This window comes from Sinocyclocheilus grahami, unplaced genomic scaffold (genome assembly GCF_001515645.1).
Source record: "Sinocyclocheilus grahami isolate Dianchi unplaced genomic scaffold, SAMN03320097.WGS_v1.1 scaffold794.1, whole genome shotgun sequence".
Classification (NCBI taxonomy): domain Eukaryota; kingdom Metazoa; phylum Chordata; class Actinopteri; order Cypriniformes; family Cyprinidae; genus Sinocyclocheilus; species Sinocyclocheilus grahami.
In genome coordinates, this window is record NW_015505973.1 from 1,337,827 (window position 1) to 1,360,707 (window position 22,881).

Genomic DNA, 22,881 nt, shown 5'->3' on the forward strand with positions numbered 1-22,881 from the left:
CTTCCCTTTAAGGATTATGGAGGCCACTGTGCTCTTAGGAACCTTAAGTGCAGCAGAAATTTTTTTGTAACCTTGGCCAGATCTGTGCCTTGCCACAATTCTGTCTCTGAGCTCTTCAGGCAGTTCCTTTGACCTCATGATTCTCATTTGCTCTGACATGCACTGTGAGCTGTTAGGTCTTATATAGACAGGTGTGTGGCTTTCCTAATCAAGTCCAATCAGTATAATCAAACACAGCTGGACTCAAATGAAGGTGTAGAACCATCTCAAGGATGATCAGAAGAAATGGACAGCACCTGAGTTAAATATATGAGTGTCACAGCAAAGGGTCTGAATACTTAGGACCATGTGATATTTCAGCTTTTCTTTTTTAATAAATCTGCAAAAATGTCAACAATGCTGTGTTTTTCTGTCAATATGGGGTGCTGTGTGTACATTAATGAGGAAAAAAAATTAACTTAAATGATTTTAGCAACTGGCTGCAATATAACAGTGTGAAAAATTTAAGGGGGTCTGAATACTTTCCGTACCCACTGTATATATTAGAATAAATAAATGAATAAATAAATAATGCTAGAATCATAATATTTAAGATAGTAATATAAATTAATAATAATAATTAGTAATAGAAATTTACTTGTGATATATAAATAAATATGATCAATGAATAAACAATTAAATATAATAAATAGATCTAAAAATTGACATTTTAATTAAGTAAAATGTGTGACATCTTGCATCTCTCTTATGACATGAAGGATTGGCTACAAAAACCTGTACTGCTAAAGAAAATGTATTCATGCTCACAAAACGTTATTATAATCCCTGTGACAACTAGTACCAGTCTCCCTTACATTACTGCAAAAAAAAATCCCAAGAGCTTGGATGGGATGCATTTATTCAATTTGTTTCACCTTGCAGTGATACGGTATACATCTTGTATATTATTGCCATTTCTAGACGAGCAACAACTGTTATTTACCCATAGCTGCTGCTTTGTGATGTCTGAAGCATTGGAGTGGTGCATCGTGGGATTGTGGGGGTGGCAGGTATCAGTCGCCTGTAGAGCGCTTGAGTTAGTCTCTTCCTCCACAGTAGATACACTGATAGGCCAAACAGCAGCAGGAACAGAAATGCTGCAGACAATCCACAAGCCAGCACTACAAGTGGATCTAACGGCACAGACACAAATCAAAATCGGCCAGTAACCCTCCCCTCTCACTCAGTGTATCATACAACCGAGAACATGGCTTTGCATTAACTAAAGCTGCTGTGTGACACCATTGGACAGTCTCTTTCTCTCATGCTTTTTAAATAGATGTGTCAAGTGTCTTGTGTTAACACACTTTAGTGGAGACCTGCATGTAAGAGGTGGGGCACATTGTGTTTTTGCTGCTCAAGAAACATAGCATTTCTAGAGCAACAAAAACAACCTGTTTTCTCCTGTATAGGGGATTTACTGCAGCCACCTGGAGGAATACAGTGCGAGTGAACCAGAACTTCCTAACAGGTATTGTAGTTCATTTAATACATAGTTCAGAAATTTAAAGTCAAATTTACATAAACTCTTCAAAATTATATATTATATAATAATATACTAAATATGATATATCTCTTTAAGACTTGTGGTGCTTAGGCCATTTAATCAAGGATTTGTACACTAATTAAATGTAAGCAAACAAGCTTAATATTATAGTATTATTTTATGAAAAAAAATATATATAATATGCATATGTATGTGTGTGTGTGTGTGCATCAGAAAAACTACACACTCACATATACAGTATATGTACTGTATATGTGTGTCTGTGTGTGGTTTTTCAGATTTTATGAAACAATGTGTAATTTTAACACTTTAAACACACACACACAGAAATATATCATATAGTATAGTTTTTAAAAATCTGAAAAGAATTCTATAATGTTAAGCTTGTTTGCTTACTTTTACATGTAATTAATGTACAGATCCATGTTTAAATATGAGACACTCAGGCCCATGTCGTTCCAAATCTGTATGACTTTCTTTCTTCTGTGAAACATAATAGATGATATTTTGACAATTGTCTTTATATATTTTTTTGTCTATACAGTGGTCAGTGGGCTCTGATGTTGTTTTGGACCCCACTGACTTTCATTGTAGGACAATTCCATTCTATTTAACATATCTTTTTTTTTTTTGTGCTCAAATGATGGCAGAATTTTAATTTTTGGGTGAATTGTCCTTCACGTTTTTGACATGCACAATGGCTTCTCAGATAAGTACTGGTATCTGTAAGCTAAAAGGGAAAACTTGTATGCATTTAAGCATCTTTATTAGCATTCTCTCATAATTGTGCATTCTAAGGGCACTTTGCCTCACTGGTCAATAATTGTTCAATTGCACATGAAGATTATTAGTGTACAGGGTCACTCAACTGCTCAGCAGTGTCTAATAGCATACCACATTAGCACACACAGAAATACATGTCGCTATGACAGCACTAGACCCTCATGTCTGGTAAAGAAAGCTTTGGTGCAACTAACACACATAGTACATAATAATGTGTCTGTCACAACTTATTTTAAGTCGCATTAGATGATCAAATATTTGCAGCCTGGTAAAACAGACAGTGTCGTCTGTTTGTCTTAAAGATCCACTATCACATAATAATATATCTGTGTAAAACAGGTCTCAAGTATAGTTTGTACAACAGCTTTCAATAATCCTCTACTCGCCAGCCATGGATGGCCACAGCTAACTCCTAACTGAATAAAGTCTCTCTTTCTCTCCAGTAGAGCCAGTGTGAATCGCCAATCACCGGTTTCTCATTTTGCCCAGAGGCTGTCTCATGGGCTCTCTTCCTGATGTCTTATTGAGAGTAAGCAGTGTCTTCTGACAGCCCGGTCACCCTACAGCGGGGTACTACAGTCAGCCCCCTGAGGCTTCCCAGGTTAGTTAATCAACACCGTAAACTGGCTCAAGCAAGTGAGCGATATGAGCTCTGCCAGTTGCAGTATTTATATCCAAACAAACACAAAACCTTGATTCAGTCCAGTGAGCAAACGGTGACTATTTACAGGCAATTAGCAAGCATACTAAATATGATATATCTCTTTAAGACTTGTGGTGCTTAGGCCATTTAATCAAGGATTTGTACACTAATTAAATGTAAGCAAACAAGCTTAATATTATAGTATTATTTTATGAAAAAAAAAATATATAATATGCATATGTGTGTGTGTGTGTGTGTGTGCATCAGAAAAACTACACACTCACATATACAGTATATGTACTGTATATGTGTGTCTGTGTGTGGTTTTTCAGATTTTATGAAACAATGTGTAATTTTAACACTTTAAACACACACACACACAAATATATCATATAGTATAGTTTTTAAAAATCTGAAAAGAATTCTATAATGTTAAGCTTGTTTGCTTATTTTACATGTAATTAATGTACAGATCCATGTTTAAATATGAAACACTCAGGCCCATGTCGTTCCAAATCTGTATGACTTTCTTTCTTCTGTGAAACATAATAGATGATATTTTGACAATTGTCTTTATATATATTTTTGTCTATACAGTGGTCAGTGGGCTCTGATGTTGTTTTGGACCCCACTGACTTTCATTGTAGGACAATTCCATTCTATTTAACATATCTTTTTTTTTTGTGCTCAAATGATGGCAGAATTTAAATTTTTGGGTGAATTGTCCTTCACGTTTTTGACATGCACAATGGCTTCTCAGATAAGTACTGGTATCTGTAAGCTAAAAGGGAAAACTTGTATGCATTTAAGCATCTTTATTAGCATTCTCTCATAATTGTGCATTCTAAGGGCACTTTGCCTCACTGGTCAATAATTGTTCAATTGCACATGAAGATTATTAGTGTACAGGGTCACTCAACTGCTCAGCAGTGTCTAATAGCATACCACATTAGCACACACAGAAATACATGTCGCTATGACAGCACTAGACCCTCATGTCTGGTAAAGAAAGCTTTGGTGCAACTAACACACATAGTACATAATAATGTGTCTGTCACAACTTATTTTAAGTCGCATTAGATGATCAAATATTTGCAGCCTGGTAAAACAGACAGTGTCGTCTGTTTGTCTTAAAGATCCACTATCACATAATAATATATCTGTGTAAAACAGGTCTCAAGTATAGTTTGTACAACAGCTTTCAATAATCCTCTACTCGCCAGCCATGGATGGCCACAGCTAACTCCTAACTGAATAAAGTCTCTCCAGTAGAGCCAGTGTGAATCGCCAATCACCGGTTTCTCATTTTGCCCAGAGGCTGTCTCATGGGCTCTCTTCCTGATGTCTTATTGAGAGTAAGCAGTGTCTTCTGACAGCCCGGTCACCCTACAGCGGGATACTACAGTCAGCCCCCTGAGGCTTCCCAGGTTAGTTAATCAACACCGTAAACTGGCTCAAGCAAGTGAGCGATATGAGCTCTGCCAGTTGCAGTATTTATATCCAAACAAACACAAAACCTTGATTCAGTCCAGTGAGCAAACGGTGACTATTTACAGGCAATTAGCAAGTTAAAAGGGCTTCTTAATAAAAGTGGTAATTGCTGAAAGCTAATCTGAAATGTTTAATTTAACAATGGATGTTACTTCTGTAATATGATTTGATCTCAGTGAATCAGCCACCACAGGGCTCACAGACTGGTTTAATAACTACAGACTGAATGTTATGGTGTCTGCTGCAGCCTAGTTTGCATTCACTAAGCGTTAATGAATAACTCTTGGAGAACAGGGGAAGTTTATCAAGGCTGTAATCAGGCAACACGTCTGCTGTTCCCAAAATATCTCTAAATGTGGTTAACTTGCATTGAGTTTCTAGACATTTGATTGCAATAAAAACACCCGTTACTTACTGTAAACTCATCCTCAGACACTGTAGCAGAAACCTAAGTGAACCAAGTAAAGTCCAATAAAATGTAATGTGTCAAAGTAACTAATGTTGGATTTTGTCTGGCAAGAGCTAGCTAGCAACAGTGCATGTTAGCACCTTAAAGGGGTCCTATTATGCTCTTTTACAAAGTCTTGATTTTGTTTTGGGGGTGTACTAGAACATGCTCTCATGCTTGGCGGTTCGAAAAATGCATTATTTTTCACATAATTTACATTATTACAATACCTATCTCCACAGCCTGGCACAAACGGCTCGATTAGTTCCGGGTTTGATGAAGGCCCGCCTTCCGAAAAACAAAATGTGTTGTGATTGGTTAGCTATCCCAGTGCGTTGTGATTGGCGAACAGTTTAGACGCTGTTTCATTACTGCCACGCCCCTTGCCAATGGCCATAGCCATATCAATTTGAGCCAGATTCAGACCCCGAGAATATTAAACAACAGGATCACGCAGAACCTTTGCACGCACGGATATTGCAAGACATATTAGAGTGGTAACGTTATTGTTGATGTTGTTGTTGCTGTTTTTTTGGCTAAATCACGTTTTAGATAGGATGTCAACAACCGCTTAAAAATAATTGCATTTACTATGTACAGATAAGTGCATATGTATTATGTGTTCTTTAATTCTAACATTATAACATTGCAGTGAAACTGTTACACAGTTGAATTTATTTATACCATAGTCCAGTGTTTCCCACTGACTTACACTCTATGTGTGGTGGCATATATATGCAAATTCATTCTCTGCCAGCAGGAGGCGCTGTTGGAGTGGTAGAGATCAAGGTTTCCCTGGTAAGGGCTGTACACAAAGCAGCGCTCTGCTCACAAACACGGCTTTATCAGACATTACATGCAAGATGAAATGAAAATTACATCCAGTTTTCTGAAGAGTGGTTTCCTTCAGAAATACAGTGATATAAAAACACCTGCACTCAATGTATGGGAAACACTGTAGTCTCATAATTGTCCAGTATTGTACTGTCAGCAATTTATTATAAAAACGTTTTCATAATTGTAACATACATATTTACATACATAATTATTCAGGTGCATGTGTAATAACTTGCGAAAACTTGACAGCAGCCCTTCTTCGTCTCGTCCTGTCTTGTCTTGTCTGATGCACTCAATCAAGCGTTCTAACCACGCCACGACCTCGTGGATTCAGTAAACTGCATTTTACAAACAAACTGCGCAATGAAGTTACAACAAAATGTTCATATTTTGTGCCAATTTTCGATAAATTGAACAAGCAGCAAACATTTGTTATACATATTAGACAATAAATATTATGCATAATATATATATAGTATTATATCTAATAATAAATCACATTTTCTGTAAGAAATAATAATCTTGTGATTTATTTATGCATTTAGCTGATGCTATTATCCAAAGCGACTTACAGTACAATCAGGTTATACATTTTTTTATCAGTATGTGTGTTCCCTCGGAATTGAACCCACGGCCTTTGTGCTGCTAATGCAATGCTCTACCACTGAGCCACAGGAACAGCATGCACTGAAAGTGGACAATTCAAAGGCTTAGTTTACCCAGACATTTTGTCATAATTTACTTACTTTCATGTCCTTCCAGACTCTTACTTTCTCTGTGGAACACACACACACACACACACACACACACACACAATTAATTGATATTAAATAGATAGATAGATAGATAGATAGATAGATAGATAGATAGATAGATAGATAGATAACCTCAGCATGTTTATACACAAAACAACATTATTATGGAACAGGTAACCTGTGAGTTTTAAACGCCATATGGAGGTGAATAAGAAAAATGAGTCACAGACATATATCATAATGGTTTCCCGGCACCACAAGCCCTTCTTTCAAAGAGACTGTTTTCATTGTTCCCATGACAACTTAAAAAAAAAAAAAAACATGAAGAAAATTCATTGGTCTCCCATTGAGCATGGCTGTTTCTATAGCAACAGGAAGAGAGAGAATGGATGAATAAGCGGCAGGAGCTACGAGTGTGTGAGAATGAACATGTGTGTGTAAGAAATATAGACGAGTATTTATTGTATTAATTTGGAAGGATAACAGATTTCTTTTTGTGACATATCAATATTATCTACCTGTTCTTCCTCTAAATCCCAACCTTCACCCCATACACACACTTTCACACAATTGTACCCCCTCCATTGGGTATATAGCGCTTCTTGCCTTCCCACCATTTCTGTCTGTGTGTCTTTGCACCTCCTCCCCCCTCCACTGTGGATGTCCTCTCAAAGAGGGAGCGTGTGGTGTGTAATCAGATGACAACGACTGATAATCCAGCAATACACTTACACTGTCCTGTTCACTTAGAGCGGAGCGAGAGAGCAAGAGTGGAGGAGAGGAAAGAAGTGAAGGAGGCGGGAGCCGTCTGGGCAGAGGGGAAGGAGACGAGAGGAGGAAGTGGGAGGTATGTACGTGTGCATGTGTGTGCATGGAGGGAGGGAGGTTGTTGACTTACCTGTGGTCATGAGGGAAACCACAGCTGTGTCTTCATAAAGCAAGTACTGCTCAATGTGAAAAGAAATGGTAAAACGAGGCTTTAAAAAAGAGAATTGAAGATGACAAGGAAGGAAAGACAAAGGGTGACACAAGGCCTTGACTGGACCATGTATGTTTGCTAGTAAAACCAAAAGGTGAGATTTTTCTTGTTTGATTTTCTTGTAGGGGATGAGAGTTTCACTGGAGTGTTTATATTTACGTGTGTGTGTGTGTGTGTGTGTCACAGTCTGGTGCTAGTACAGGTGTATGGTTGTCTACAAGGATGGAGGTTAGACTGTGGGTTTAGGTGGAAGCACCTTGTCTGTTATTTTTAGATGCAGTGGGAAGATATATATCATGTTTTCCTATGATAACTGTGGAGAGATAACATCTGCCATTCTGCTAGAGTTTCGGTCATTTGTACAGGTTATTTTCAAGATTTTTATTATTTTGAAACACAAAATGATGTACTTCTCAGTATGAAATATTGTTAAATAGCTGTAAATAAAACTAGTTGAAAACTTATTTCACAGTAGTGCTACCCTGCAGATTCAAAATAGTGCTTATGCAGGCCTATTTTTTTTTATGTTTTATAATTTTATGATAATATATTTTTGCTGATTTTTTGCAGTCTATGTGATGGATGGTGAACACTGGCTTTGACACACATGGGCTTTCGATTTGCTGTTCCCATGGAACCAAACACCTTTTCGTGAGAACATGAGAACAATTATAAGCCGTGCAAAAGTCTATTACACACTTAGGTAGATGAAAGCATAGTCAAATTCACTACAACACTACAACAAACACACAAGGGTTCAGAAATTTGTAGAACTTTGTGAATGTTGCATGTTCCAATTCTGCAGAAATCTGCTGTGCTTTCTTCAGAGTTCTGCATATGCAGATTCTGTGTGGGCAGCCTTGGAAGTTTATATTATTTTTATGGTATGATTCCAAAAGGTGAGATTTTTCTTGATTGATTTTCTTGTAGGGGATGAGAGTTTCACTGGAGTGTTTATATTTACGTGTGTGTGTGTGTGTGTCACAGTCTGGTGCTAGTACAGGTGTATGGTTGTCTACAAGGATGGAGGTTAGACTGTGGGTTTAGGTGGAAGCACCTTGTCTGTTATTTTTAGATGCAGTGGGAAGATATATATCATGTTTTCCTATGATAACTGTGGAGAGATAACATCTGCCATTCTGCTAGAGTTTCGGTCATTTGTACAGGTTATTTTCAAGATTTTTATTATTTTGAAACACAAAATGATGTACTTCTCAGTATGAAATATTGTTAAATAGCTGTAAATAAAACTAGTTGAAAACTTATTTCACAGTAGTGCTACCCTGCAGATTCAAAATAGTGCTTATGCAGGCCTATTTTTTTTTATGTTTTATAATTTTATGATAATATATTTTTGCTGATTTTTTGCAGTCTATGTGATGGATGGTGAACACTGGCTTTGACACACATGGGCTTTCGATTTGCTGTTCCCATGGAACCAAACACCTTTTCGTGAGAACATGAGAACAATTATAAGCCGTGCAAAAGTCTATTACACACTTAGGTAGATGAAAGCATAGTCAAATTCACTACAACACTACAACAAACACACAAGGGTTCAGAAATTTGTAGAACTTTGTGAATGTTGCATGTTCCAATTCTGCAGAAATCTGCTGTGCTTTCTTCAGAGTTCTGCATATGCAGATTCTGTGTGGGCAGCCTTGGAAGTTTATATTATTTTTATGGTATGATTCAGCAAGTAGTCACAGGGACATAAACAGATGGTGATGGCCTAATGATTAAGAATCCGAGCAGATAACACAAAGGTTGCAAGGTTTACTCCTGTCCTGTCAGTTCTGAAGTGCCAGTGTCTTTGAGGCACTTAACCTCTAGTTGCTTCACAGGTAATATTGCTTCACTTAGTCCACTGCAAGTTGCTTTAAAAAGGCACCTTGATGGCAAGTAACCACTACTTGAAGTGTGCCTTGAATAACTGTACAGATCAGAGTGTGAGTGTGCTGTAGTATGGAGTCAGCAGTATGTGTGTGCTGACAGTAGGGAGTGACAGACCCAAAAGTGTCTCCCAAAAAATCTGCTGGAGTGGCTGAAGTGTGATGTAAACATGAACAGGCCTGACACACATTCACTCATTGCTCTCAAGAGTTCCTAAAAATTAGAAACACACTCTTAGTCTTTTGACTTGTGATTTGCACCTTAAAGTATGGCAAAGTTTGTAAATTTAAACCTACAGTCCTTATGGGACCATGTGGAGTGAAATCAGCCACCTGTGCTGGAGCACCATGTGGATTAATGTCCTTCTGAGAGGAGCTGGCATACCCATGTTGTAGCTAATGATCTTAAGACTGAAGTTGGGTTTATCCGTCAGTAATCTGGTCAATCATTCAAGGGAGATATTCCTAGGGATCTCCCTGTCCTATTCACTTTAATCTATGCGCAGTAAGGACAAAAGAAATCTCAGCTTTATCAGATTTAATGGATTGCCTAGTAGACAACTAAAGAGAGGAAGAATTGGTGTGCCTTTTAGAAACTTATAATTGTTTAAAATATATAGTGTGAATAATTAAGTTTTATATATGAATTATATACTTTTCATAATTAGTTTATAATTGTATGTCCTTCTTTACCAGTAGATATTTCACTATGGAGGAAGGACAACGACCTACATCTGAGACCTACCTCCCAAGCATCAGTCTTGGATCTGTGGACGCTGAAACAGTGGAGGACCATGAGCTGCCAATTATTTCTTTATCCAAAAGCTCGACAGAAATGGTGAGTGGACCTCCTCAACGAAGGGAGCTGGCATGGTACAGTCAAAACTTGCGTAAGAGCGTAAGCAGTGCAGCATGTAATCAAAGGCCTATCAGTCTGGGTGGACCATCGACGGGAGTCCCTGTGAACATTTGTGAACATGAACAGGGGAGCATGTGCAGTGGCAACAGCACCCCTGAGACTGTAATCTGGCATAGAGGAACTGCAAGTTCCTGGAGCTTCATGGAGGACTCACCCAGAAGGACTCTAACGCAAGATCCACTCCTGGGGCAAAATCAGGTCCATAGTGGTGTGAAGTGTGTGCCACACGCACCACTCACAAATAAGGATTTAAGGATGAAGGGTCTGGTGTGCAGAGAGGGATGTTGTCGATGTTGCGGACCTGCAGAGAACCTGACAGGGTGCAGCTGTTGCAGTGTGCCTTGTAGAATGAGTTCTTCGCGTCTTAGCAACAACTTCACACCACAGGGAGCAAATACAGAAGACCATGCTCAGAGCAACTGGGAAAGCCATCATTTAACTGCATGCCATAGATCTACCTTTTCTGGACACATGATAAGCACTGCCTGTTTGAGGAATACTTGCAGTGTTGTTCCATGCCCTGGACATTTGATATCACGGCCACCTTGTGCAGGAAGCCCTTGTGCAGGACAAAGATCACTGCTCCATTCAGGCTTGCTCGGTTTTCCACCACTTGTGTCCTCAGTCAGCGAGACCAGACTTGACAGCCGGAGTATAGGCCATTGCTGTGGATCCGAGTTAAGAGGGCAGAATTCTTCTTGCCTTAGACTAGACAGAACAGGCCAGACTGGCTTTAACAGGACAGTCAAAGATGCCACTACTATGACATCTGACCATGAGCTCAGAGATGTTGGTGTGCAGACTGTGTCTGATTCCCTTGCTTCCCCTCTTTCTCACGTATTACCTGAAATTAGTTTGAGAGTGGATCCTACCTTGGACGCACCTTTGACCATGGAACACATGTGTCATAGGACCCCTGTGAAGGAGGTGGAATGGGATGCTGAGGGTATGACCTGGGAGGTGTATGGTGCAGCTGTGGACCCTGAAGAGCTTGGCCTAGCAATCCAAAGGCATCTGGAAGTTCAGATCAAAGAGACTGCAGCTGCTGCAGCTGCGGCTGCTCAAACGGAAGACTCCACGGACAATGTCAGCAGCCTGGCACTGCAGCCCAGGCAACGGAAGAAGAGCGAAGGCATTATAAGAACACTGCGCAGTTCAGCGTGTTGCTCTAACCCCAGTACTGTGGGAGACTGAAGTGATCAGTGAAGGGCCGGAGCTTGTCTTTTCAGTATGTGGATGCCTAGAAAAGGTAAAACAGAAAGGTACAGGCTTTTGCTGAAAGGTGGAAATGGATTGAGAATAGCCCGTGGCATATATATTTATTTAGCTAAAGCAAATTTTCCTTCAAATAATATCTCTAAATATTCCAAAGCCTTGTCCGTTTAGTTGAAGCTATTAAAGCTCCACTATTGGATCAGTAGAGCAGTGATGTTTGGAGTTACATTGCAAGCTAGCGTTGCATTGAGCTACCATTCAAAGTTTACATATAATGGTGTGTTTCTACCTACCTTCACACATGGCCTTGTCCCTGTCTTGATCTCCAATTTATCTTTTAGATGCCCCTTTTGGCTCGAAATACCAAAATTATGATTTTGGTAAGCACTGAGTATTATCTTTTTAAAAAATTTTTATGCTAATTATAGGCTAAAAATGTCTGGTTGCACTAGTTCGATTTTGTCAAGCAAACAACAGATTACTGAACATTAGCTAGGGATACATTAAAATTAGTGGAACTCTTGGACACCCTGAAGGGCTCCCTGGAGCAGATCTGAAGGCTAGTTCTAGTTAGTCTACACGCTAGCCCTCAAATCATGATGGATTTAGATTTCTTTGTTTTCTGTTCTCACAGATTCATGGTGTTAAACCCTTTGTAGTCAATGACAATCCAACAACACTAAATGGCAGAAATTTCAGCTTAATTTTTTGTCAGTTATTTCTTGCCAGATTCTATGGATATAGAAACATAATTTACAAACAACTATCAATTTACAACCATTTATGTTGTTACTGAATTCACTGATCTTGATGCAAATGGTGATTGGTCCAGTGACAGTTTTGCCTGGTGGATTAGAGTGGGCTCAAGGCCAAAATCAATCCACAGAGCTAAAAATATGAATGCTCATGAGGTCTGTGGGTGTGTAAAGCTAGGTTCTTATCAGGCCTACTGATGATTAGCAAATATAGATTCAAGGTCAATGTTCCTGCATTTATATAGTACATTATGAGCTAAAACTAAGCCCCAGTCCTGGTTCTAAGCTCAGGGACAATCTCAATCAATTCAAAAAGTAAAACATGTACACTTTGATTCTGGTGCCAAAATCTGACCTGAAAAAAGCATAATCTCACCACTATTTTCACGTCACAACTTAATTATGGAGAACATTTTGTGGTTGCATTCTTTCTGTTCAGAAACAGTGTGAGGACAAAGATAATTATGGTCATTTTCACATGATTTTACACATTCATAAATCTTTTTTGTTATATAATATCATTAATGCTTATAGTTTGTTCATTATAATGTTAAAATATTAAAGTTAAAATGGTTCATATGACATTCAGTGTAAGAGTTAGATTTTTTAAATGTATATCATAATCACGTGTGCTATATCACGACTATATCTTATACAGAATCAGTCATGGATTTGTGAAAGTTATGGATTGTATTTAGAGCAATCTCTGTCAATAATGTTTAGATTATATTCATTTAAATAGCATGACATTTATTGTAGGTAAGTAAATGTGTATACAGAATCTCTGACCAAATCAACAGTATACTGTGCTGCACAAACTGCTTTTGTTTTCTTTGCCAAAGCAATCTGATTTATTTTTTGGACCACAGCATTGTGATTTAAAATAATATAGATATTACTGGATCAACACCTTACAGTATGATGAAAACAAGCTTTATGTAGGCTTTCTACAGAAAAAAAAACCCTACACTAATGTGTTCTAATATTGAGAATACTGAATGTCTTGAAATGTATGAGCAACAATAAAGCGTTTGGTAAACAATGTTCTGTGTCTGTTATTTTAAAACAGTACAGTAAGTGTTGTTTATGTTAGAATAATTTGCCTTAAGACAATGGGATTTCTCACTGGCAATTACATTTCTCTTTGTTTGTGACGAACACTGACAAAAAGAGGGGCATGAGAACATGTCAGAAGTTCCTGCTAAACTTGGTGAACTGTTTTCCAGTAGATTGCCCTGGACATTTCTATGGCTCTTTCATTGTAATTTTGACCAATTGGTTGAGCAGGCATATTCCCTGTTATTGACTGCTCCTGAACAGGTGCTCCCTTCTGTTTTGTTTTCCTTGCTGTACCGTATTTCACAGTTCGGAGTAAAAACAGGTGAGCAGGGACACATCATAAACTAACATAATAAAACTCCATTCAGTCTGAATATAGTCACATGCATATAGTAATTAATATCTCAGCATCTCCTGTCTTAAAATCTGCTCCACCAGAACAAAAAATTTAAGTAGGTTTCACAGGCCCTGTTGCATCTTTGTATTCTGGTTCTTATGCTCTCTGCTGGTAACATGAGAAACATATTCACACTATTATCAAATCACAGAAACTGTAATATAAAAAACCTTTCCTTTCTTGTACTCAAAGAAGTTTAGCAAAAGCTCTGAGTAAGAATAACTGTAAAACCTATTATGTTGTTTAATATAGAGTTGAAAAGTTACATGCGTATATGCAAGGTACAAGCTATGAACAATAACCATTGTGCCTTTGATCAAGGCTCTTATCGCCACGTTGCTCCAAGGGGATTGTTGCTGTAATGAGTGGACTGTAAGTCACTTTGGAAAAATGAGTGCTTACTAAAAACAGGTTCTGCTAATCTTTAATGAAATGAGTATATAAACGACACAGTTCAGTCATGATCCTGTTAATTATTTATCAGGGTTTTCCAAGGTATAACTTGGGTTCTGCAAGGTTTCGGAAAGCAATAGAAGGTCACGTGAAGGTCAGCACCTCTCCGCATCCAAACAGCTATTAGCATGGCATGACTATAAGGAGGTTACTGGCAATCTATTCTGGGTAGTTTTGCAAAGTGGCAAGGGACGGCCTGTAGCTGAAAGTGCTGATGGGACTCCCATGATCCCATGGGGCCAGCCTGTTCCGAAAACCCCCAGCTAACCTACCAGAACAATCCAGGATTGGGAGGGGTATTGTCAAAGTGCTTTGTCCCAATGACAGAGGCGTGGAGTGCAAAAAGGATGGGCCCTGCACCAGGCACGGTATAAATGGGTCATCTCCAATGCACAACACATTTTACTGTAGATCATGGCAGTAAGAAGCCCATTTTGTCCACTGTTGCTAATGCTGCTGGGTCTGGAAGTTGGACAGAGCCTCCACCCATGCATTCAACCCTAGTCACCTTCAACAGCACAAAGTCCTCTTCCTCTGTGAGAAACTAAATGAAAGCTGACCATTGACATCTTTCAAGTGCATTACAAGTGTTGAAAAACTGTATTTACACTTATTTCTATGTCCTTCTCAAAGATCCAAATATGGATTTCCTTTCCTTCTTTCCTCTCCTGGTACAACACCTTTCATTTGCTTCCTCACAAATCCTGTGTACCTTGTGTTTGCTTGTCTTCATGGGACTTCAACTGACATTGACTTAAGTGTTGTTCTGTCCTTAGACTGGCCGAAGGACTGTGGCCTGGCTCATTTCAAACCGAACACTGTGGAGCGTATCGTGTCAGGCAACGAAGCAAGACCTCACTCCTGGCCGTGGCAGGTCTCACTGCAGGTAAATTCCACTTGAAATGACACAGCATTACTCAAGGTACAACAGAAGAAGAAGTCACTTAAGCTTGTATCTATTTTTATAGGTTCGTCCTAGAGGCAGTAAACATTATGTTCATGTGTGTGGAGGGACTCTGAGCCATAAGAACTGGATTCTTACTGCTGCTCACTGCTTTCAGAAGTAAGGCAAATCATCCATTTATCACCAGTAGAGGCAGAACTTGCTTGAATTCATGCAGGGCAATGTTCCTGGTTGTTTTCCCCTGACAACGGCTCTGCCTAAGACTCATTAGGTGCTCAAAGGCCTAATCAGCTGATCACAGTGTGTGTTAAGTTCCTATCTTTGTGCTCTTCACTGCCCAGGGGAAAAGCAGAGGATGCAAGTAGCTGGCGTATCGTTTTGGGTAAGCATCAACTGAAAAGAGCAGAGTCCGCTGAGCGTATTTTCCCAGTGAAGAGGATCTACAGGCATGAGCACTTCAGTTATCCAGCCCTGGACTATGACATCGTATTGGTTAAAGCTGCCACGGACATTCAGACCAGTAACTTCATCCGCTATGCCTGCCTGCCGCGCAAGCAGATCAACCTTAAACCAGGGCACTACTGTTGGGTGACTGGCTGGGGGGACACACGAGGTAAAAACTGCATTATACGCCTTTGACCTTCATGTATTAAAATAAGAACCTTTTGTGAAAGTTGGGCCTTGAAATATGATGGCTGGATTATTTATGAAATCATCAGCTCATAGATAAAATGTAGAGTGTACAGTAACACCGTACCCCACCACAGTTTCTACAATAGAACCTAGTTTATTTTACGTCCCTAATGAAGTACTTTAACATTTTGTTAACATCATTGAATTTACAAAGGGAGGTGATCCACTTATCCAGAATATGGCCTTGGCATCTCTTCTTCCTCTGTAAAGCTTAGGTGGGAAAGAAAATGTGTCACTTGCTGAGGCTCTGAACCAAGCTCAGCTCCTAGTCATTGACTATAAGACCTGTCGGCAGAAGAAGTTCTGGGGTGACCGTGTGAGAGACTCCATGATTTGTGCTGGGTTCCGAGATACAGAGGGGACCCCAGCCGCATGCCAGGTGAGAAAACAGTTTTATGGAAAAATTCATCAAGGTGCCCCATCTTTAGCTCTATTCATACCTTCTGTGTGGCTCTTCTACCAATAGGGTGACTCTAGTGGCCCTCTGCTGTGCCAGGTGGGGCGTAACCACTGGGAGGTCCACGGCATTGTGAGCTTTGGTCCTATCGAATGCATGGTGGAGAACAAGCCCAGTGTCTTCACTCGCACCACAGCCTACATCCCATGGATAGAGGTCACGCGCATCAGGGACTTCTTCTTGCACTAAATTCCAACCTCAAAGAATTCCTTGCCCATATTTGTAGGCAAAGGAAGAGTCGTAATAGTAACAGGTTTAGTACCATGTCCCGGGTCTGGGTCTGGCCCATGAAATTGCTCATCCATTTGTGGTGCGCTGGGAGCTGCACTGTAAATAATGCTTGTGATTTTAACAGTAAAAGACTGTAAAAATGCTACAGTAAAAACCTGTTAATTGGTTAACAGTACGTTTCCATAATATATTCGGTGAATAAATGTAATTACATTTAACGTAATTTTACAGTAAAATACTGTTAAAAATACGGTTTTTGGAAGTGAAAAAGAAAAAGTCATTCTATAATTTACAGTGAAAAACCGTAAATTGACACTCCCAGAATTCCCTGCATGACACTTCATAGTTTGATTTTTTTGTTGAAATAACATGTTTCTTCTTAGTTTTTCTTATCAGTTGTGTACATTAGAGTTTAATCGTACATCTAATGTTGTTAAATGAATGTTTATTGCATTATCTCAGTATCATGTGTGTCACCATGATTGGGTTTAGTGTTTGTGTGAATGAGACTGTGCACCTTCTATAGATAAGTATTGCCCTCCTCAGCTCGTTGAAAAGCTGTTTATGATGAGCTTTGGTTCTAGTGATGGGAAGTTCGGATCATTTTACCGACTCGGACCTTTGAGTCTCGTTGTGTATACAGAATCTCTGACCAAATCAACAGTATACTGTGCTGCACAAACTGCTTTTGTTTTCTTTGCCAAAGCAATCTGATTTATTTTTTGGACCACAGCATTGTGATTTAAAATAATATAGATATTACTGGATCAACACCTTACAGTATGATGAAAACAAGCTTTATGTAGGCTTTCTACAGAAAAAAAAACCCTACACTAATGTGTTCTAATATTGAGAATACTGAATGTCTTGAAATGTATGAGCAACAATAAAGCGTTTGGTAAACAATGTTCTGTGTCTGTTATTTTAAAACAGTACAGTAAGTGTTGTTTATGTTAGAATAATTTGCCTTAAGACAATGGGATTTCTCACTGGCAATTACATTTCTCTTTGTTTGTGACGAACACTGACAAAAAGAGGGGCATGAGAACATGTCAGAAGTTCCTGCTAAACTTGGTGAACTGTTTTCCAGTAGATTGCCCTGGACATTTCTATGGCTCTTTCATTGTAATTTTGACCAATTGGTTGAGCAGGCATATTCCCTGTTATTGACTGCTCCTGAACAGGTGCTCCCTTCTGTTTTGTTTTCCTTGCTGTACCGTATTTCACAGTTCGGAGTAAAAACAGGTGAGCAGGGACACATCATAAACTAACATAATAAAACTCCATTCAGTCTGAATATAGTCACATGCATATAGTAATTAATATCTCAGCATCTCCTGTCTTAAAATCTGCTCCACCAGAACAAAAAATTTAAGTAGGTTTCACAGGCCCTGTTGCATCTTTGTATTCTGGTTCTTATGCTCTCTGCTGGTAACATGAGAAACATATTCACACTATTATCAAATCACAGAAACTGTAATATAAAAAACCTTTCCTTTCTTGTACTCAAAGAAGTTTAGCAAAAGCTCTGAGTAAGAATAACTGTAAAACCTATTATGTTGTTTAATATAGAGTTGAAAAGTTACATGCGTATATGCAAGGTACAAGCTATGAACAATAACCATTGTGCCTTTGATCAAGGCTCTTATCGCCACGTTGCTCCAAGGGGATTGTTGCTGTAATGAGTGGACTGTAAGTCACTTTGGAAAAATGAGTGCTTACTAAAAACAGGTTCTGCTAATCTTTAATGAAATGAGTATATAAACGACACAGTTCAGTCATGATCCTGTTAATTATTTATCAGGGTTTTCCAAGGTATAACTTGGGTTCTGCAAGGTTTCGGAAAGCAATAGAAGGTCACGTGAAGGTCAGCACCTCTCCGCATCCAAACAGCTATTAGCATGGCATGACTATAAGGAGGTTACTGGCAATCTATTCTGGGTAGTTTTGCAAAGTGGCAAGGGACGGCCTGTAGCTGAAAGTGCTGATGGGACTCCCATGATCCCATGGGGCCAGCCTGTTCCGAAAACCCCCAGCTAACCTACCAGAACAATCCAGGATTGGGAGGGGTATTGTCAAAGTGCTTTGTCCCAATGACAGAGGCGTGGAGTGCAAAAAGGATGGGCCCTGCACCAGGCACGGTATAAATGGGTCATCTCCAATGCACAACACATTTTACTGTAGATCATGGCAGTAAGAAGCCCATTTTGTCCACTGTTGCTAATGCTGCTGGGTCTGGAAGTTGGACAGAGCCTCCACCCATGCATTCAACCCTAGTCACCTTCAACAGCACAAAGTCCTCTTCCTCTGTGAGAAACTAAATGAAAGCTGACCATTGACATCTTTCAAGTGCATTACAAGTGTTGAAAAACTGTATTTACACTTATTTCTATGTCCTTCTCAAAGATCCAAATATGGATTTCCTTTCCTTCTTTCCTCTCCTGGTACAACACCTTTCATTTGCTTCCTCACAAATCCTGTGTACCTTGTGTTTGCTTGTCTTCATGGGACTTCAACTGACATTGACTTAAGTGTTGTTCTGTCCTTAGACTGGCCGAAGGACTGTGGCCTGGCTCATTTCAAACCGAACACTGTGGAGCGTATCGTGTCAGGCAACGAAGCAAGACCTCACTCCTGGCCGTGGCAGGTCTCACTGCAGGTAAATTCCACTTGAAATGACACAGCATTACTCAAGGTACAACAGAAGAAGAAGTCACTTAAGCTTGTATCTATTTTTATAGGTTCGTCCTAGAGGCAGTAAACATTATGTTCATGTGTGTGGAGGGACTCTGAGCCATAAGAACTGGATTCTTACTGCTGCTCACTGCTTTCAGAAGTAAGGCAAATCATCCATTTATCACCAGTAGAGGCAGAACTTGCTTGAATTCATGCAGGGCAATGTTCCTGGTTGTTTTCCCCTGACAACGGCTCTGCCTAAGACTCATTAGGTGCTCAAAGGCCTAATCAGCTGATCACAGTGTGTGTTAAGTTCCTATCTTTGTGCTCTTCACTGCCCAGGGGAAAAGCAGAGGATGCAAGTAGCTGGCGTATCGTTTTGGGTAAGCATCAACTGAAAAGAGCAGAGTCCGCTGAGCGTATTTTCCCAGTGAAGAGGATCTACAGGCATGAGCACTTCAGTTATCCAGCCCTGGACTATGACATCGTATTGGTTAAAGCTGCCACGGACATTCAGACCAGTAACTTCATCCGCTATGCCTGCCTGCCGCGCAAGCAGATCAACCTTAAACCAGGGCACTACTGTTGGGTGACTGGCTGGGGGGACACACGAGGTAAAAACTGCATTATACGCCTTTGACCTTCATGTATTAAAATAAGAACCTTTTGTGAAAGTTGGGCCTTGAAATATGATGGCTGGATTATTTATGAAATCATCAGCTCATAGATAAAATGTAGAGTGTACAGTAACACCGTACCCCACCACAGTTTCTACAATAGAACCTAGTTTATTTTACGTCCCTAATGAAGTACTTTAACATTTTGTTAACATCATTGAATTTACAAAGGGAGGTGATCCACTTATCCAGAATATGGCCTTGGCATCTCTTCTTCCTCTGTAAAGCTTAGGTGGGAAAGAAAATGTGTCACTTGCTGAGGCTCTGAACCAAGCTCAGCTCCTAGTCATTGACTATAAGACCTGTCGGCAGAAGAAGTTCTGGGGTGACCGTGTGAGAGACTCCATGATTTGTGCTGGGTTCCGAGATACAGAGGGGACCCCAGCCGCATGCCAGGTGAGAAAACAGTTTTATGGAAAAATTCATCAAGGTGCCCCATCTTTAGCTCTATTCATACCTTCTGTGTGGCTCTTCTACCAATAGGGTGACTCTAGTGGCCCTCTGCTGTGCCAGGTGGGGCGTAACCACTGGGAGGTCCACGGCATTGTGAGCTTTGGTCCTATCGAATGCATGGTGGAGAACAAGCCCAGTGTCTTCACTCGCACCACAGCCTACATCCCATGGATAGAGGTCACGCGCATCAGGGACTTCTTCTTGCACTAAATTCCAACCTCAAAGAATTCCTTGCCCATATTTGTAGGCAAAGGAAGAGTCGTAATAGTAACAGGTTTAGTACCATGTCCCGGGTCTGGGTCTGGCCCATGAAATTGCTCATCCATTTGTGGTGCGCTGGGAGCTGCACTGTAAATAATGCTTGTGATTTTAACAGTAAAAGACTGTAAAAATGCTACAGTAAAAACCTGTTAATTGGTTAACAGTACGTTTCCATAATATATTCGGTGAATAAATGTAATTACATTTAACGTAATTTTACAGTAAAATACTGTTAAAAATACGGTTTTTGGAAGTGAAAAAGAAAAAGTCATTCTATAATTTACAGTGAAAAACCGTAAATTGACACTCCCAGAATTCCCTGCATGACACTTCATAGTTTGATTTTTTTGTTGAAATAACATGTTTCTTCTTAGTTTTTCTTATCAGTTGTGTACATTAGAGTTTAATCGTACATCTAATGTTGTTAAATGAATGTTTATTGCATTATCTCAGTATCATGTGTGTCACCATGATTGGGTTTAGTGTTTGTGTGAATGAGACTGTGCACCTTCTATAGATAAGTATTGCCCTCCTCAGCTCGTTGAAAAGCTGTTTATGATGAGCTTTGGTTCTAGTGATGGGAAGTTCGGATCATTTTACCGACTCGGACCTTTGAGTCTCGTTCAGCAAAATGAACAAATCTTTTTTCGAGTCATTTCGTTCATTTTAACAAAATAGAATTAAAATGTTACGTGTTACTTCCCTAATATGTCTACTACTTATGCAAACGTTGATCACACTACAAACAATACAAAACTGCTATAAGAAACAGAAAAGATGAATTCATTGTTTACCTGAGTCTTCAGTCTATGATTAGCTCACCACCTCTTATCTGACAAGTCTTCGGGTTTGGGCTTATGGGGCTGTCACGTGATGAATAAACGACTCAAACCCAAAGACTCAAGAGATGAACTAATCAGTTCTCTTTCCGGCTCAGACTGCATTGGTTAAAGCTTATGGGGCTGTCATGTGATGAACGAACGACTCGGAAAAAACCCGAAAACCAGGTGAACTACTTGACTAATTCCAGTACACACTATAGGATGTTGCGCATGCGTGACTGAACGAATCACTCCCCGAGACGACTCGTTCTTCCCGAGTCACATTAAAGATTCGTTCAAAACGAACGAATCGTTCAAGAACGACCCAACACTATTTGGTTCATCATGTGACTTTCTCATTACCACCAGTTTTTGGTGGTTATCAATGCATTACAATGGTTCAAAACAGATATTAGTACTTCAATGTGCTGGTTTATTAACATTACATCAGTTAATGAAATACAGTATTTTATTGTGAATTTAAGTCAAGTCTGTAAAACCTAAAATGTTGCTACCATATTTTTCACGGTGAAGTTCTGGCAACCACAGCTGCCAGTATTTTACCGTAAATGTCACAGATTTTTTTTTTACAGTGTGGTGTACAGCATCATAAACACCAGCAACCAGGTTAGGGTAGTTTGCACTGGCTTGTGGATTGTTTCACCGCTATGCGTGTGAGATGGGCTTCGCTGTAGTACACCAACTGCAAAGTTTTAACTGCTTTCAGCTAAATCACATTCGGCAAGCCAAGAAACATCTGTAAAATAAGTCCTGGCTATTCAGCATTGCATTACACTCATTAGTTCAGTTGGCCTTGTTTTTTTTCTGTAAGGACTGGCACATACATTTGCCCTATCACAGGCAGTTCAACGTTCAGTTCTTAAGGTGCTCTGACGGTCAGCATCAAGTAATGATAGAAAATTTCACCAGTTGTGGGAGACTTTCTCCCTTAAGAACAGTCTAACTGCAGTGGTTTTCACTGTACAGTAGGGAAGTAACGATTAACTGCGAGCCGGTTGAAAATCGATTTAAATACGTGATCAAATACATGACGATTCAAATCGGTCGAGATGCTCAACAAATCGCGATTCATTTAGGGGTAGGAGTTTATATGAATTTATGTCTGAGGGGAACTTACTGTCTTTAGAAAAGTTTAGATGGTATTTTTTCTTTTCATCTTGCCTCTGTATAACGCATATTAAAGTTCATAAGTGCAGCGCTGCTTTGTTTACAGCGGAAACCAAGGAAATGCTTTAAGCGCCACCTGCTGGCAGAGGGTGAATCTGCATCTCATTCAGCTCGTCTGCTGTTTCTGTTTCATGCAGATATTTTTTATGCATAGTTTCACAAAACTGTCAAATCATTCTGTTTTTGCTTCAAATTTCGAAATTATACAATGTAATTTAGATTAAAAACTGCTCATGTTGCATGTATGCAGCATCTTTGTTTTGATCATGATTAAAATGCAGTGGTTGCCTCTCATTTTAAATGTTAAGAGCACAGACAAAGCCTTAGTTTGTTTATATGAAGATATTT

At 39.5% G+C, this 22,881-nt stretch overlaps 1 protein-coding gene and 3 pseudogenes across 1 annotated transcript; 3 read left to right on the top strand and 1 right to left on the bottom strand.

The window, feature by feature from the left end:
• The window catches only part of LOC107561822 (synaptotagmin-15-like), an 11,252-nt pseudogene extending 4,777 nt beyond the window's left edge, over positions 1 to 6,475 (bottom strand).
• A 226-nt stretch (positions 6,476 to 6,701) lies between these two features.
• On the top strand, positions 6,702 to 12,229 carry LOC107561823 (uncharacterized). Its single transcript, XM_016246320.1, has 3 exons — positions 6,702 to 6,707; positions 7,100 to 7,350; positions 10,074 to 12,229. Exons 1-3 carry the CDS (start codon positions 6,702 to 6,704, stop codon positions 11,485 to 11,487), a joined length of 1,671 nt encoding a protein of 556 aa, XP_016101806.1. The 3' UTR covers positions 11,488 to 12,229.
• Positions 12,230 to 14,586: 2,357 nt separating this feature from the next.
• On the top strand, positions 14,587 to 16,575 carry LOC107561831 (chymotrypsin-like elastase family member 2A; annotated as a pseudogene).
• Positions 16,576 to 18,644: 2,069 nt separating this feature from the next.
• On the top strand, positions 18,645 to 20,633 carry LOC107561832 (chymotrypsin-like elastase family member 2A; annotated as a pseudogene).
• The last annotated feature ends 2,248 nt before the right edge of the window (positions 20,634 to 22,881 follow it).